General features: G+C 45.9%; 5 protein-coding genes across 5 annotated transcripts; 3 read left to right on the top strand and 2 right to left on the bottom strand.

Annotated features, from left to right (window-relative positions):
- The first annotated feature begins 4,145 nt into the window (after nt 1-4,145).
- On the top strand, nt 4,146-4,817 carry LOC149449483 (histone H1.01-like). Its single transcript, XM_089693185.1, has one exon. The coding sequence runs from the start codon at nt 4,146-4,148 to the stop codon at nt 4,815-4,817; it is 672 nt and encodes a 223-aa protein (XP_089549311.1).
- Nucleotides 4,818-5,868: 1,051 nt separating this feature from the next.
- LOC149449484 (histone H3) lies at nt 5,869-6,339 on the bottom strand. Its single transcript, XM_089693186.1, has one exon. The coding sequence runs from the start codon at nt 6,337-6,339 to the stop codon at nt 5,929-5,931; it is 411 nt and encodes a 136-aa protein (XP_089549312.1). The 3' UTR covers nt 5,869-5,928.
- Nucleotides 6,340-12,168: 5,829 nt separating this feature from the next.
- Nucleotides 12,169-12,962, bottom strand: LOC149449485 (histone H2B 1.1-like). The gene has a single exon (XM_089693187.1). It carries the CDS (start codon nt 12,938-12,940, stop codon nt 12,560-12,562), a length of 381 nt encoding a protein of 126 aa, XP_089549313.1. The 5' UTR covers nt 12,941-12,962; the 3' UTR covers nt 12,169-12,559.
- A 272-nt stretch (nt 12,963-13,234) lies between these two features.
- On the top strand, nt 13,235-13,708 carry LOC149449486 (histone H2A type 2-B-like). Its single transcript, XM_089693188.1, has one exon. It carries the CDS (start codon nt 13,258-13,260, stop codon nt 13,648-13,650), a length of 393 nt encoding a protein of 130 aa, XP_089549314.1. The 5' UTR covers nt 13,235-13,257; the 3' UTR covers nt 13,651-13,708.
- Nucleotides 13,709-15,775: 2,067 nt separating this feature from the next.
- Nucleotides 15,776-16,087, top strand: LOC149449487 (histone H4). Its single transcript, XM_089693189.1, has one exon. It carries the CDS (start codon nt 15,776-15,778, stop codon nt 16,085-16,087), a length of 312 nt encoding a protein of 103 aa, XP_089549315.1.
- Nucleotides 16,088-16,260: the final 173 nt, after the last annotated feature.

A 16,260-nucleotide genomic window follows, 5' to 3' on the forward strand; every position in this document is an offset into this window, starting at 1 on the left:
CAATGTGGTGCGCTGCGTCGCAGTATAGGGTGAGATGTACCCCGATTACAAGTATCATGTTGTTTTTTATACTTCTGTAATAAAAGTATCTTTTCAATCAAAAAAAATCTGTTCTTATCAGTGTCCAGTAGGGGTGCTCCACGGCCATTCTAGCTTTGCGGTGATGGCTGGTTGTATAGTACCCCTGCTGGAATGATGGGGGTCTGGACGGCTGGAACAGAAAGCGTGGCGCCCACGAGTAGAAGCTGGGGCCCGTGAGTAATTCTCCCAAGAAGACCGGAAGGACCCAGTTCCTCCTGATTCGAATGGATCTACCTTGTCGGGAAGGCAGAAAGTCTGCAAACCAGTGCCCCGAGTGGTCGCCTCAGGGGTGCCCTTAGTAACACCTGGGTGTGGGACCCCACAGTGTGAAAAGGCACAAGGTCACTGTGTTTACCACTTTTCCTGCACAGCACCCTTAGGACAAGGCCTTCTGGCTAAGTTCGGGGCAATTTTTGCTACAGGCCTCAGGGCCTGGTCTGTGCACAATTTGGCACGACCACTTTTTTTTATTATCTATTTATTTAATTTATTTCACCTCCCACGTTTTGTCACTTTTTCTTTTTTTATGTGTGTGTTTTTCTCACAGGATGGAGGGTGTGGGTCCTCGGGCCTGCCCTGAAGTCTAGGGGGAGGATGTGTGGCCTTTTGGTTCCTTCCTCCCCTGTCCCTGGGGGGTTTTCTCTTTGGGAGAGCCCCCTGACCAAGTACTGGGTGGCTGGCTTCGGCTGGCCACAAGGAACGGTGGTCCACCAGGCCTTTTGGCCAGGAAGACCAAATGGGAACCTTATCCCTGTCAGGAGCTTTGTGCCCCGGGGCATCAGGGTAGTGGTCCATCCCCTTCAGGGGAGGGACAAAGCACACCCCTAAGTACACTTTTTAATGTGGTGTTTTGCACTTGCACTTATTTTGTGAACACTTATGGGGTTTTTCGCACGTTTGCGGACTTAAAAAAAAGAAAAAAGAAAAACATGTATAATATATTATTAAATTATATACCATTTTATCATCTAAATTTTACAACAAATACAAAAAATTTAGTTATAGATTTTGTAACAACATAACTTGAGGATGATCGACTTGGGGGAGGAGCCACGCCATACATCCACAATGTCAGTTACTACTTTCCTCCTTTTTCCTATCTCCTGATTTTCCTCCCTAAGACGGAATCGGTTGATAAAGAGGAGGTTTATAGAATTGTGTATGGAGATGTGGGTGGCTCTGAGAAGAGCTCTTCTCAATTGTTTACATCTGACCAGCAACTGTCAGACCTGTCTTATTGCAACGAGTGCTCGGCGGGTGCAGACGGGTGGGCGGGCGTAGTTTTCTTTTTTTAATTTTGGCAAGTTGGCATCATCAGGACAACACCGGACGCTGTGATTGATGATGGATTACATTAATGGAACAATTTTTTTGTCATCCTGAGGATTTACCCCTCTTCCTGACCAGTCCTCTTTTTTGCTATTCGGCAACTGGAAATTGCACAGTCATGCAATGCTGTACCCAAACAATATGTGTGTCCTTTTTTTTCACACAAATAGAGCTTTATTTTGGTGGTATTTGATCACCTGTGTGATTTTTATTTTTGTGCTATAACAAAAAAAAACCTGGAAATTAAAAAAAGTACTTTCTGTTATAAAAAAAATACAGTTGTGTTCAAAATAATAGCAGTCAGACATCACTAACCGGATCAATCACTGTTTTTGGTAGAAATTATATTTCTACATGGCAAATTATTTCCTAGCAGGTGTAGTAGAGTAATAGAAATCCAACAGACCCAACAGTCATGACATGCATGCTGCTGATTCTGTGTCATTGAATCACTCATTGAAAGGGGCATGTTCAAAATAATAGCAGTGTGGAGTTCTATTAGTGAGGTCATTCATTCTTTGATAAACAGGTGGCAGTTATTGCCCTTATTTAAGGAAGGAAGGCAGCAAATGTTGTACATGCTGTTTACAGTGCATTTCTCTCTGAAATTCTGAGGAAAATGGGTCATTCCAGACATTGTTAAGAAGAACAGCGTACCTTGATTAAAAAGTTGATTGGAGAGGGGAAAACATATAAAGAAGTGCAGAAAATGATCGGCTGCTCAGCTAAAATGATTGCAAATGCTTTAAAATGGCAACCAAAACCTGAAAGACGTGGAAGAAAGCAAAAAACTACCATTCCAATGGATAGAAGAAAAGCCAAAATGGCAAGGACTCAACCAACAATCAGCTCCAGGAAGATGAAAGAAGGTGTAAAGTTCCCTGTGAGGACTGTTACAATTAGAAGACGCCTATGTGAAGCCAAGCTATCTGCAAGAAGCCCCCGCAAAGTCCCACTGTTGGAAAAAAGACATGTGCTGAAGAGGTTACAATCTGCCAAAGAGCACATTGACTGGCCTAAAGAGAAATGGCGCAACATTTTGTGGACTGATGAAAGTAAGATTGTTCTTTTTGGGTCTAGTGGCCGGAGACAGTTTGTCAGACGACCCCCAAACACTGAATTCAAGCCACAGTACACTGTGAAGACAGTGAAGCATGGCGGTGCAAGCATCATGATATGGGGATGTTTCTCATACTACAGTGTTGGGCCTATTTATCGCATACCAGGGATCATGGATCAGTTTGAATACATCAGAATACTTGAAGAGATCATGCTGCCTTATGCTGAAGAGGAAATGCCCTTGAAATGGGTGTTCCAACAAGACAACGACCCCAAACACACCAGTAAACGTGCAGCATCTTGGTTCCAGACCAACAAGATGGACGTTATGGAGTGGCCAGCCCAATCCCCGGAACTTAATCCAATAGTAAACTTGTGGGGTGACATCAAAAATGCCGTTTCTGAGGCAAAACCAAGAAATAGAGAAGAACTGTGGAATGTCGTCCAATCATCCTGGGCTGGAATACCTGATCACAGGGGCCAGAAGTTGGGTGACTCCATGCAACACAGATGTACAGCAGTTCTCAGAAACAGTGCGACTACAACCAAATATTCATGAAGTCATTCAAAGGAAAGCAAAATCTTCAAACATTTCTCAGTTTATATAGTGAATGTTTGAGTTTGTAAAGAAGAATACAAACACTGCGATTTTTTTGAACCGTCTAATATTCACTTTTCTTCAATTTTTTTAGAGGAACAACACAAATTTGATGTATTTTTCTTCATGTTGTGATTTGGAATAGAATGTGTCGTGTTCCCAATGCATTTGTGTGGATGGAAATAAAAGCTATTAGAAGGATTTTCAGCTTTATTCACTTTTTTCAACACACTGCTATTATTTTGAACACAACTGTATACAGTAAACTCAAAGTTAGTTATACATTTAGGCCAAAATGTATTCTGTTACATGTATTTGGTAAAAAAAAGATCCCAGTAATTGTATATCGATTGTTTTGTGTAAGTATCAGGGTCAGTAGACGTGTTTGTCAATATTTGGCTCTCAATGTCCATTTATGATGATGAGCCAATAATGATACCTAGGCCATGACACCTGACACCCTGTAATGGGCGGAGCCCTTTGTATCTGTCCCAATGTCTGCCATGACATGACACAAGGATCTCCTGTGATCGGCCGATATTTTTGTTCCCGGCTCCTTGTAGTCAGCTAGAGATGAGCCGAGTTGTGTATTAGAGGGAAATGTTTGGCGATCTCCCCTCTTCCCTCGTGTAATGTGAAGCGGATTGTAGTTGGGGATGGGAGCAGATTGTTTTGTGGGTAGAATGTGTCCCCCCAAGCAGGTAGAAGGCAGAATGGGCCCCCCACTCCGGAGGATGGTTGTGTTTGCATCCTCTGTGTTCAGCCTCGTGAGCAGCTCCTGACAGCTGGAAGTGACCCCCGATAAGGGACAGTCCAGGGAGCAGATCGGCTCCCCGGGGCACATCGGACATCGTTCTATTTCGGAATAAAAATTGTTTTTATATCTACCGGGAAACACATGAAGGGAGAGAATATACTCCAACACTGGGATGACAGAAGGTGGGCGTGTCTGATGTGTAACCAATAGCAGTGCAGGCAGCTTGCTGTGTACCGACCAATAGCAGCGCAGGACGTTAGGTATATAACCTCCGACCGGCACAGGAGGGAAACGTATTTGTTCGATAGACTTTGTGGAATCATGACGGAGACTGAGAGCGCCCCAGCCGCCTCTCCTCCAGCGGAGGCCGCCGCCAAGAAGAAGCCGGCTAAGAAGGCGTCAGCCGGAGGAGGAGCCAAGAAAGGCATCAAGAAGGCGTCCGGTCCCGCCGTGTCCGAGCTCCTCGTCCAAGCCGTGTCCGCTTCCAAGGAGCGCAGCGGGGTGTCCCTGGCTGCCCTGAAGAAGGTCCTGTCCGCCGGAGGATACGATGTGGACAAGAACAAGAGCCGCCTGAAGATCGCCCTCAAGGCGCTGGTGACTAAGGGGAGCCTCGTCCAGGTCAAAGGCCATGGAGCCTCCGGATCGTTCAAGATCAACAAGAAGCAGCCCGACGGCGCCAAGGACAAGGCGAAGCTCAAGAAACCGACCGCTAAGAAGAGCAACAAGAAGCCATCGGCTGCGGCCAAGCCCAAGAAACCAGCCGCCAAGTCCCCCAAGAAGAAGGCGGCCAGCAAAGCCCCCACCGCAGCCAAGAGCCCCAAGAAGAAGCCGGCCGCCAAGAGACCGGCAAAGGCTGCCGCCAAGAAGGTGACCAAGAGCCCCAAGAAGAGCAAAGCTGCAGCCAAGCCGAAAAAAGGCGCCAAGAGTCCCGCTAAGGCCAAGCCGGCAGCTAAGAAGGCGGCTAAGCCCAAGAAGGCCGCTCCGAAGAAATAATGGGCGGCGACCTCCTTCATCTCCACCCCCCAAAGGCTCTTCTCAGAGCCCCCCACCTCCCCTCAACAGAGCTCTCCATACATACACCGACCACGAGCCGCATTCTCCCTCCTCCTCACATTGTACACTTGTCCCTTATAGGTCATCCAATGATTCCTCCGATCCTACAATGATTACTGGTTGGCCAAAGGAGAGATCCCTCCCGATACATTTCACAGGCCCGACCCCCCTCCACACACACACACCTACATCTGTCATTTCCCGCACGCTGTCTGTGGGATGGGGGGGAGGGGTAACAATGAACATTTCCCGATCCTTCTACAAGGAATTCCCAGCCTTCATTATTATTGCGGCCATTGTGGAAGTTGTACGGAAACGCCATGTAATGATCGGGGACACATCATCCTCTGGACGGGATCTAATGATCGCACCGAGAACATCCGTGTTGTGCGGACAATGGACTCCTTCCTATGGATGGATCGCCTCTACAACACAATACAACACGGGGAGCGGCTTTCCAGGTGCCATTTGGAGGAAAACAACCGATCTTCGGGCTCTGCGAGTCTCCGGGGAAGATCCGCTACAGTCTGCTATTGGCTGACAGATAAAACGCCGGATGTTCTGATTGGAGCAGAGGAATATTTTTAAATGTCCCGCCAAAATTTCCAGAATGATGAATTATATTTTCTATAGAACACCGGCCGGGGCGGCACACGGAGAGCAGAAGGAAGAATCCTCCCGGTGTGTCCGTGTGTGCCGCCCCGGCGGAGCGATGTGATCTGTGATGACCCCGATGTAGTATCGGAGGAGAAAATAGAGGACATGACTGACCCCCCCCATAGTGACATCTCCGTGTGGAAGGGGCCCATTCGGATGGATCTCATTGTATGTCTCGTTATGGGTTGTAGAAATGGATAAAACCAGTAAAGGAATGGCGGTCCCGGGGCGCCGAGAGGAAGAATTGCCGGATTTCCCCGATAATTTGTATTATAGATTCCTGTCTATCCTATTCATTGTAGTTCGGTAGAGTAGAGCTCTGTGTGGGGGGAGGTGGGGGCTCTGAGAAGAGCCGTTGGTTGGCGGGTTGTGTGGAATGTCTGTTGCGGGGGGTCTAGGCCCTCTCTCCGCGGATGCGGCGTGCCAGCTGGATGTCTTTGGGCATGATGGTGACCCTCTTGGCGTGGATGGCGCAGAGGTTGGTGTCCTCGAAGAGTCCGACGAGATACGCCTCTGCGGCCTCCTGCAGAGCCATGACGGCGGAGCTCTGGAAGCGCAGGTCGGTCTTGAAGTCCTGGGCGATCTCTCGGACGAGGCGCTGGAAGGGCAGCTTGCGGATGAGCAGCTCGGTGGATTTCTGGTAGCGGCGGATCTCTCGGAGAGCCACGGTGCCGGGCCTGTAGCGGTGAGGCTTCTTCACTCCGCCGGTGGCCGGGGCGCTCTTGCGGGCGGCTTTGGTGGCCAGCTGCTTGCGGGGAGCTTTCCCTCCGGTGGACTTACGGGCGGTCTGCTTGGTACGAGCCATTATTTCTCAGGTTTGTGCTGGGAATTAAATCTGAAGCCGCTCTGCAGAGAGATTTATACACATCCCTGCCCTCTGATTGGAGAACTACGTCACGCCCCTTCTAATGATTGGTTCACGTAAAAAGAGCGGGACGTTCAAAATGCCCGCCAGGATCTGCACGTTATCTCTGTAAGTAGAGAAGCCCGCTGTGTCAGGGGTGGGGGAGGGGAGTTCCTCCACATCATCCAATGCTCGGAGCTCTCCTTACTACCAAAGAAGAGAAGATTAATCAGAGATCTGCTAATAATCAGAGATCAGAGACTCCCTGTACAATGTAACAATTACATCCACTGACATCGGACTGGATTCCCCCATAATACAGTGAATGAGATGACAGAAGATCCTCCTCCGATCTCACGGATCCGATGATTCCTCTGTTCGGGACTAAGAAGCAGAACGTTTGTCGCCCATCTCGGTCCATCCAGCACAATTGTGGACTAACAGGGACAGTCAGAAGGGCTGCAATGTATTGTCTATAGAAGAGCGAGATGACAAGAGACATGACTTGTGTGCGGATCTGGGAGGAGATACAATGTGATTTCTGCCTTTTCTCTCCGAATCCCACTTCCAAGGACAATCCGATCCCGGCGATGACAGTGTGGACTTTGATGGCACAATGACAATCTATCGCTGAGGATGGGAGGAGGCGGACATCTAGTCTGCAGCAATTCATCCCATTCATTTCACAGTTACGAGTTTATTTGTAACAAACATTATTTTATTTATGTGTCTTATATTTTCATCTGATCGGAATATTTTATTTTAATTTCCCGCCAAGATCTGCAGGCTATCTCTGTTAGCAGAATATCCCGATTTCTCCAGATGGGAAAACATTGATAAGAAAGATGTTTATAATTCAAGATAAGACCTTCTTATCAATATAAGAATTGCGATCTCCGAGAGAGGACTATTTCTGTCCATAATTCAGTAAATTGGATGACAAAGTAAAAGGGAGGGAAATAAATTGGTCCAATGCATCTAATCCTCCCCCTCATTTATGATAACCGTATTACAATTTATAACCTCCACTTTCCATTCTGTGTATTAATCTGATACACCTAAAATTCACAGAATGCTGTACTGAAAAAGAGAAAGGAAAAAATAAAGATACATACATATACACAGTGGTGTATTTAGATTTTGTGCTGCCCTAGCCTACACAATATTTAAGCGCCCCCCCCCCCCCCCAAAGAGATAGAGATAAGTGTGTGTATGTATATATGATTCTCTCTCTCCCCTCTCTTACATCATATGGGACAGCACACAAACACCCTCTCCGAACCTATTTTTCTCCTCTCTCTGCTCCAGACTGTCCTCTGGTCCTGGCTTGTCAGCTGCTGGAGGGAGAGGTACAGGAGCATCGCTCTGCAACTGCCCTCCCCCGCATTGATTCTTCTGCTTTCCAGGCCACTGCAAGGGTACCGGTGCGACCCCTCTGCTGGCAGCCCTGCATGGCTCTGCCTGCCGCTGCCCAAAAAGACCCTTCATCTGGGAGGCGGTACAGCCCCCTAAAAATTGCCACCCTAGGCAAACACCTTGTTTGCCTCACAGTAGATACGCCTCTGCATATGCAATATATTGCCAAAAGTATTGGTCTTAGCCATCAATTGCTCGTCAATAAACACAAACCTTGGCTAGCCTCCTGTTTAATGTCAGCCAGGAGAGCCATCCTAAAAAACTGGACGTCGCTACCCCCACCGTCGATAGCGAATTGAAACAAGGCCTCAACAGCCTACTTTACATAGAACATCTGGATCTTCAAGTCTCTGCCTCTCAAACTTGTTAACTGTAAATGGATCGATGACATCACTAAATGGTATCCTATCCCTGCCCGCCCAGCCTACTGGACAGGTTGACAATGTTTCCCTTCAGCTCAGATGATACAAACCTGAGCTACACTACATCTGAGTCAGAGCTCCCTAGTATCTATTCAGACGCCTCGTCCCCTTAGAGCAGTGTTTCTCAATTCCAAGCCTCATGGACCCCCAACAGGTCATGTTTTCAGGATTTCCCTCAGATGAAACAGCTGTGGTAATTACTAAGGCAGTGAAACTGATTAAATCACCTGTGCAAAATAATGGAAATCCTGAAAACATGACCTGTTGGGGGTCCATGAGGACTGGAATTGAGAAACACTGCCATAGAGGGATATAAATGCTTCCACTACCTGGTCCCCCCTTCACACCAGGCAGGCTCTAGTGATATGGTAACACTAGGAATGATTCTACTACTGAGGGAACTAATGTCTTTCACACGTTTAACTTAACCGAACATAAGTCATCTGAGATCCTGCTATTCTCTGTGCTCTCTCTTCTTTACTTACCTCTCCCTTTTAACACCCCCACCTTTCTTTCTACTCCCTCTTTTACTGCATCTTATCTTCTGTTCCACTAAACATTCCCCCCCACCCCCCTCTCTTTCCTGGATATTTTACTATCCATTGTCCAGACAGACAAGAGTTAGTTCTATCATCCTTGACTTTCTAAACGTCTCGATATTATATGAATGTTTTTGGTTTACAAAATATTGGGATGTTAATAATGCTTCAATTATCCAGCACATGTATTATATACTGTCAAAACTCCAATAAAAATCCCCTTAAAAATAAATATTCCACCCATAATCCCCATGCAGATCCATAATAACCACTTATTAGAAATCCATTACATGATTGCTTGGTGTTTGTAATCTTTATTTTTTAAAGGTTCCCAATAAAACCGTTGCAATGTAATGTTTTCCACATCTCGTACTATATGAAATCAGTAAATCTATTCCTAGTAATATATGGAGTAATGTCTCCATGATTTCTGTATAATTTCCAATGATGCCATGTTACAGCCGCACATATATCAGTCAGTGAAGAGTTAAACATTCGCCTCTACTACGTGTAACAATGTATCAAGCAGAGCAGAAAAGAGAAACAAGAAAATCCTTCCCGTCTATGTGTGTATAGACATTTGTCTATCAAATGTATAGACATTTGTACTGTGACCTTCATTCATTTTTTTATGTCCTACTGCCACTTCAATGTCCAGTGTACATTAGCAATGTCTCCTTGTTTGTGTCATTCTGGTTTATTGTTAATAAAATTGTTTGAACAAGAAATTGTCCAAAATGTCTTGGTATGCTGACGCCTTAAAAGTTTCCTTCACTGGAACAAGGGGGCCAGGCCCAACCCCTGAAAAGCAACCCCCACCATATTACCCCCTCCACCAAACATTAAACTTGGCACAATGCAGTCAGGAAAGTATTGTTCTCCTGGCTACTTCCAAACCCAGAGACGTCTATCAGATTACCACACAGAGAAGCATGATTGGTCACTCCAGAGAACACATCTCCACTGCTCTAGAGTCTAGTGGTGGCATGCTTTACACCACTGCATCTGACATTTTGCATTGCACTTGGTGATGGAAGGCTTGGATGCAGCTGCTCGGCCATGGAAACCCATTCCATGAAGCTCTCTATGCACAGTTGTTGTGCTAATCTGAAGGCCACAAAAAGTTTGGAGGTCTTTAGCTATTGACTCTGCAGACAGTTGGCGACTTCTGCACACTGTACACTTCAGCATGCGCTGACCCCGCCCTGTCATGTGACGTGGCCTACCACTTGGTGGCTGAGTGGCTGTTGTTTCCAGTTGCTTCCACTTTGTTATAATCCCACTAACAGTTGAGTGTGGAATATTTAGTAGCCAGGAAATGTCACAGATGGACTTATTGCACAGGTGGCCACCTATCACGGTACCACTCTTGAACTGAATTCATTGAGCTCCTTAGTGTGACCCATTCCTTCACAAATCTCTTAGATTGTAAGCTCCAAGGAGCAGGGCCCTGCTAACCCTAATGTATTGATCTCTATCATTGCTGTATTGTCTCCCTTTATATTGTAAAGCGCTAAGGAAACTGTCTGTTCTATATAAATCCTGTAAAATAATAATTTGCAAATGTTTGTAGAAGCAGTCTGCATGCCTAGGTGTTTGATTTTATACACTGGTGGCCATAGATTGAATCCAATGATTTGGAGGGGTGTTCCAATTATTTTGGCAATATAGTGTGTGTGTATAATTATATATACTGCTCAAAACAAAGAAAACATTTTTTAGTCAGAGTATAGCATCAAGTCATTTAAACTCCTGGGATATTGATCTGGTCAGTTAAGTAGCTGAGGGGGTTGTTGTTAATTTCATTATCACAAAAGCAGCTGAAACTTATTAACAGGTGCACTAGATGGGCAACAATGAGACAACCCCCAAAACAGAAATGGTTTTACAGGTGGAGGCTACTGACATCTTTTCTGACTGTTTGTCACTAGTTTTGCATTTGGCTAGGGTCAGTGTCACTTCTGACATGAGGACATGTCCTGAAGCGATACCTGGACCCTACAGAGGTTGCACAGGCAGTCCAACTGCTCCAGGATGGCAGATCAATACGTGCCAATGAAGAAAAGCCTGCATTTTTTCTTAAAAATGCTCCATCAGCACTAGGACTCCAGAAACCTCCTACAAATTGTTAACAAAATGGTATGCTACACTGGGTAGGTTAAAGAGGTGGTTCCCCCAGACGTCAGACCTATGTTGGTGCTGTGAATCAGCCGAGGGCTCCCTGTTAGATATTTGGTGGCAATGCCCAAGGCTTATGCCATTGTGGGACAACGTTCTCGGTTGACATACTCTATTACTGAGACTGCATTACCCTTAATCCCCAAATGTTGTCTCCTCCATATCTCTGAGTGTTCTTTGAAGTCGTACAAGCAATCTTTGGTATGGCACCTTTTGAATGCGGCCAAGTCCCTAATCCCCAGGCATTGGAAGACCTTTCATGTCCCCTCAATTCTGACTGGATAAGAGAGGTTAACATCATTCAGGAGTTGGAAAGGACATTGACTATGACCGATGACATGGTTGCCAGATGCCATAAACTATGGTCCAATTGGTATGCTTTCACTTTCTCAGAAACATATAGAGGGCTAATGGGTGATTAACACTTTTCTACTTTTCAATGTGCGTATCATGCTGGTGGATACTGGACTACACTTGCGGAATTAGATCTGTTCTTATGACTGCTGTTCTCTTTCTTTCTCTGCCAAATCTCCTTCCTCTATTCTTGCACTTTTTTCAGATTTGATGTTTGTACTTGCACTTTATAAACGTTTAAATCTGTAAATTCCTCAGGTAGAACAATGATCTGATTGTATCCACAATACACTGATAATCCCCAAGTAGAAAAAAAAACTCTTCTCATATTTTTGATCAGAAATAGATCAAATATGTCCCTAGGAATGTTAAAAAAAAAAAAAAATATTCCACCCATAATCCCCATGTTGAAAAAAAAAGCTATTCTCATATTCTTATCAGAACGGGGTCAAATGTGTTACACCCATAATCCTAATATAGAAAAAAAACTATACTCATATTCTTAGGAGAAACAATTCAAATATGCTCCTTGAAGTGTATCTGCAATCATTCATCCATGATACCCATGTTGAAAAAAATAGTATTCTCATATTATGAAAAAGGTCAAATGTGTTCCTAGGCATAATCCCCCATAATCCCAGATATAAAAGCAATGTTAGCCATATATTTAAAAAGGTGAAATGTAATGTGTATGGGATGTGTAACCTTTATATTCCCCATACAGATCCATAATAACCACATTATCAGAAATGCATTAATTTTTTGCTTGGCGTTTGTACTTTGTAATCTTTAGATATAGAACCGTTTTAGTAAAACGGTTGAAATGTAGTGTTTTCCACATCTCGTACTAGATTAAATCAGTAAATCTATTCCTGGTAATATATGGAGTAATGTTTCCATGATTTCTGTATAATTTCCTATGATGCCATGTTACAGCCGCACATATATCAGTCAGTGAAGAGTTAAACATTCGCCTCTACTACGTGTAACAATGTATCAAGCAGAGCAGAAAAGAGAAACAAGAAAATCCTTCCCGTCTATGTGTGTAATATAGTGACACCTAATGGGAGTGTTGAGCATTGCAGCCAATCCTCCCATCCCCCCAATGTGCAGGTTAGTCCGTCCCTAGAACGAATGTCCAGTGTAAGTGTGACGTGTGGGGGACCTCTAGCGGCAATACAATGTGATGACAGCTCAGTGATTGGAAGGGTGGGCGGCTCTTAGAAGAGCCTTTGTGTCCCCTTGTTGGGATGATGGGGCCCCGGCGGGGGATTACTTGGCGCTGGTGTACTTGGTGACGGCCTTGGTGCCCTCGGAGACGGCGTGCTTGGCCAGCTCTCCGGGCAGGAGGAGGCGGACGGCGGTCTGGATCTCCCGGGAGGTGATGGTGGAGCGCTTGTTGTAATGAGCCAGGCGGGAAGCTTCGCCGGCGATGCGCTCGAAGATGTCATTGACGAAGGAGTTCATGATGCTCATGGCCTTGGACGAGATGCCGGTGTCGGGGTGAACCTGCTTGAGCACCTTGTACACGTAGATGGCATAACTCTCCTTCCTAGTCTTCCTCCGCTTCTTGCCGTCCTTCTTCTGGCTCTTAGTCACGGCTTTCTTGGAGCCCTTCTTGGGCGCCGGCGCAGACTTGGCTGGTTCAGGCATGATCAGGGTTCACCACTGCTTGGCTGGCTGCGGGGAAAGTGTGCTGGAGCCGCTCTCATGTGCTGATTTTATAGGCGGCCTATGCAAAGGAGCTTCGTATTGTCTCAAACTTCCTATTGGAGGACGCAGACATGTGATGGAAAGTGACGTCATGCTGTCTATCCTCGTGAACAGATTAGTGTAGAAACAAGTCTTACCTCTATTGGCTGAATTCAAAAGCAACCAATCGCAGCGTGTGACGTCAGAGCATGGAGTGTATAAAGGAGAGGAAGCGGCTGCTGGGGCCTATCTGTGTGTGATTCGTCAGTCATCCAATCATGTCTGGTCGCGGCAAACAAGGAGGCAAGGCTCGGGCTAAGGCCAAGACCCGATCGTCCCGGGCTGGTCTGCAGTTCCCCGTCGGTCGTGTTCACCGTATTCTCCGGAAGGGCAACTATGCCCAGCGGGTCGGGGCCGGTGCTCCCGTCTATCTGGCCGCCGTCCTGGAGTATCTGACGGCTGAGATCCTGGAGCTGGCCGGCAACGCCGCCCGAGACAACAAGAAGACCCGCATCATCCCCCGACACCTCCAGCTGGCTGTCCGCAACGACGAGGAGCTCAACAAGCTGCTGGGCGGCGTCACCATCGCCCAGGGAGGAGTCCTGCCCAACATCCAGGCCGTGCTGCTGCCCAAGAAGACCGAGAGCCACAAGGCCGCCAAGAGCAAGTAATCCCCCCACAGGATTCCCTTCTATCCGCCAACACAACGGCTCTTCTCAGAGCCCCCCACATCTCCATACAAAGGGCGGACATACGGCTTCTATGGACACCAATCCCACACTCCTCTCTATCTCCCGGGGAGGTGATAGGACACCAAGTCCTGGGGAGGGATGACCCCCCTCCAGTCTAATGTCCTGACATCACGTGATCGGACAATCCTCATCCCTCCATCTATGTAGAGGACATTATAAAAGTTACATTTCATTACGATGACAATTATGAAGGTTCATACAATTAATAATACAAATGATTTCAGTGTGACATTCCAGGAAATGGACATCGGAGTCCGGGGACTGATCTCCACCTTTCACTTGTGAGGAGTTTCTCCTGAAGATCAGAGATCGTTCAATATATACTGAACAACGATCCTCCCAACTGAGGGAACAGATCTCATCAAACTCCGAGAAGAAACAAATGTTTTATCTGAAGGAATCTCCCAGAACTGTCCGTTGGCTCCACTTTCTACTTCTAGGAGATGGATGGAGAGGAAGGAGTGACGGTTTGGGAGGAAGAACACGTGATGACGGGAAGCTGTCACGTGTTTGTAATGACAATTCTAAAGGTAAAAACAATAGAAAGGCTTTCAGGGTGAGATTCTGGGGGAATGATTATCAACAATCTTCATTATCCACCTTCTGATGATCGGATCATTTCTTCCCAAAAAGATACAAAAATATGTATTTTATCTGAAAGAAAAGTATAACTGTCATTGCTTCATCTGTCTAATTACATTTCAATCTCCCGCCGGAATTCTATGTGACGTCAGACAATCCGCCCTCTTACCGCCAAATCCGATACGAGAGCCGACCGCATCTATTTACTGTTTTATCTGGGAAGATCGATCAACCCTTCCATTCATTCCAGGCTCTGCGATCAGCCAAATATCATTATAAGGACATTGCAAATATTCATATAAAGATCGTTTATTAAGATTTGTTTTCCCTCCAATCCCTCAGAATACAAAACCCGACAAGATCTAGTTATTAGTCTGTTGATTTAGTTGTAGAGAAGAGATCAATGAAAAGTCTACAGAACAAGAAAACACTTCCTGCACTAGAAACATCGACACCGAGATCTCCGGATACATTTCTATGGACTTCTCGTAAGACAAACATTACTGGATGATGGAGACAACGCCCACAGCTGTGATTGGCTCAGATTCCAAACTCTCCCCGCCGGAATTGTGTAGATCGTTCCAGACAAATATTCCGCCCGATTATACCGCCAAATCCGAGCCGGAGAACAAAGGAGATCATCAGATGAGACATTTATCGGCGAACAATCACCAACACTTTCATTCCAAGCAGATTTATCGATTAGTCAGTAATGTACAAATGTATTCTGATGATTACTGAATCGCGTGGATCCACCACATACTATATATTTATATATTTATTTTAATATATAGGATGGAGAAATAAAGTATTGTACTTTTCATTATCAGATCTGTATACGATCATGTTTCTGATCGATATTTATGTGTCCCCCAATATCATATCCAGAATATTGATAAAAACAAATGTGAAATGACTGGTAGAAATAAGGAGACTGCCAGAGAAATACGGACAATGTATCCAGAGAGAACATATGACATGTCTAAAGAAATGCAGAAATTCTCTGCAGCTGAAGGAATTGCTGTGACCACGCCCCTTTCCGACAGTCTCCCATCAGGTCCACTGGACTTAAAGAAATAAACATGAAACATCGGTAAAATGTTTTCGTTTTCCTTTTCAAAGTAATATTTTATACATTTGACATTATTATAAACAATAGTAACTGGTGATGATGGTTTGTGTTCTGAAATGTGAAAGATGAATGTTTCTGTGTAATCTCCGAGGAAGAAATAGAAAACCATTGAGAAGAATGAAGAGATTTCTCTCCTGGAGATGTCTATATATTCGAAAACTGTAGAATGTGTATAATGGTTACAAATGACTCCAATTGTATTGTGTGTAAAGAATGGATGTGACTCCGCCTCTTCCCAGGAAGGTTCCCATCAGGTCCGCTCAGGCTCTATAAAAGGAAGGCGGGCCCAGCCCAGAGCTTAGTCGGTGTTTGCAGCAGAGAAGTCTCGTCATGTCTGGTCGCGGTAAAGGAGGGAAGGGTCTGGGGAAAGGCGGCGCCAAGCGCCACAGGAAGGTGCTCCGGGACAACATCCAGGGCATCACCAAACCCGCCATCCGACGTTTGGCCCGCAGAGGGGGAGTCAAGCGCATCTCCGGCCTCATCTATGAGGAGACCCGCGGAGTGCTGAAAGTCTTCCTGGAGAATGTCATCCGCGATGCCGTCACCTACACCGAGCACGCCAAGAGGAAGACCGTCACCGCCATGGATGTCGTCTATGCTCTCAAACGACAGGGACGCACCCTCTACGGATTCGGAGGATAAATCCTCACAACCCCCCCCCTTCATCGTCACAAAGGCCCTTCTCAGGGCCGCCCACCTTCTCATACAAAGGGCTGTCTATAGGACACTTCATTTCTCCTGTAGTTATACGGCGTTCTGGCAATTGTAGGCAGGGAAGACGTTTTTAGCTGGTTATACACGATACAATCTGATTG

The sequence above is a fragment of the Staurois parvus genome, unplaced genomic scaffold (assembly GCF_062004578.1).
Source record: "Staurois parvus isolate SC_StPar_1 unplaced genomic scaffold, SC_StPar_1.0 ptg000617l, whole genome shotgun sequence".
In the NCBI taxonomy this organism is placed as follows: domain Eukaryota; kingdom Metazoa; phylum Chordata; class Amphibia; order Anura; family Ranidae; genus Staurois; species Staurois parvus.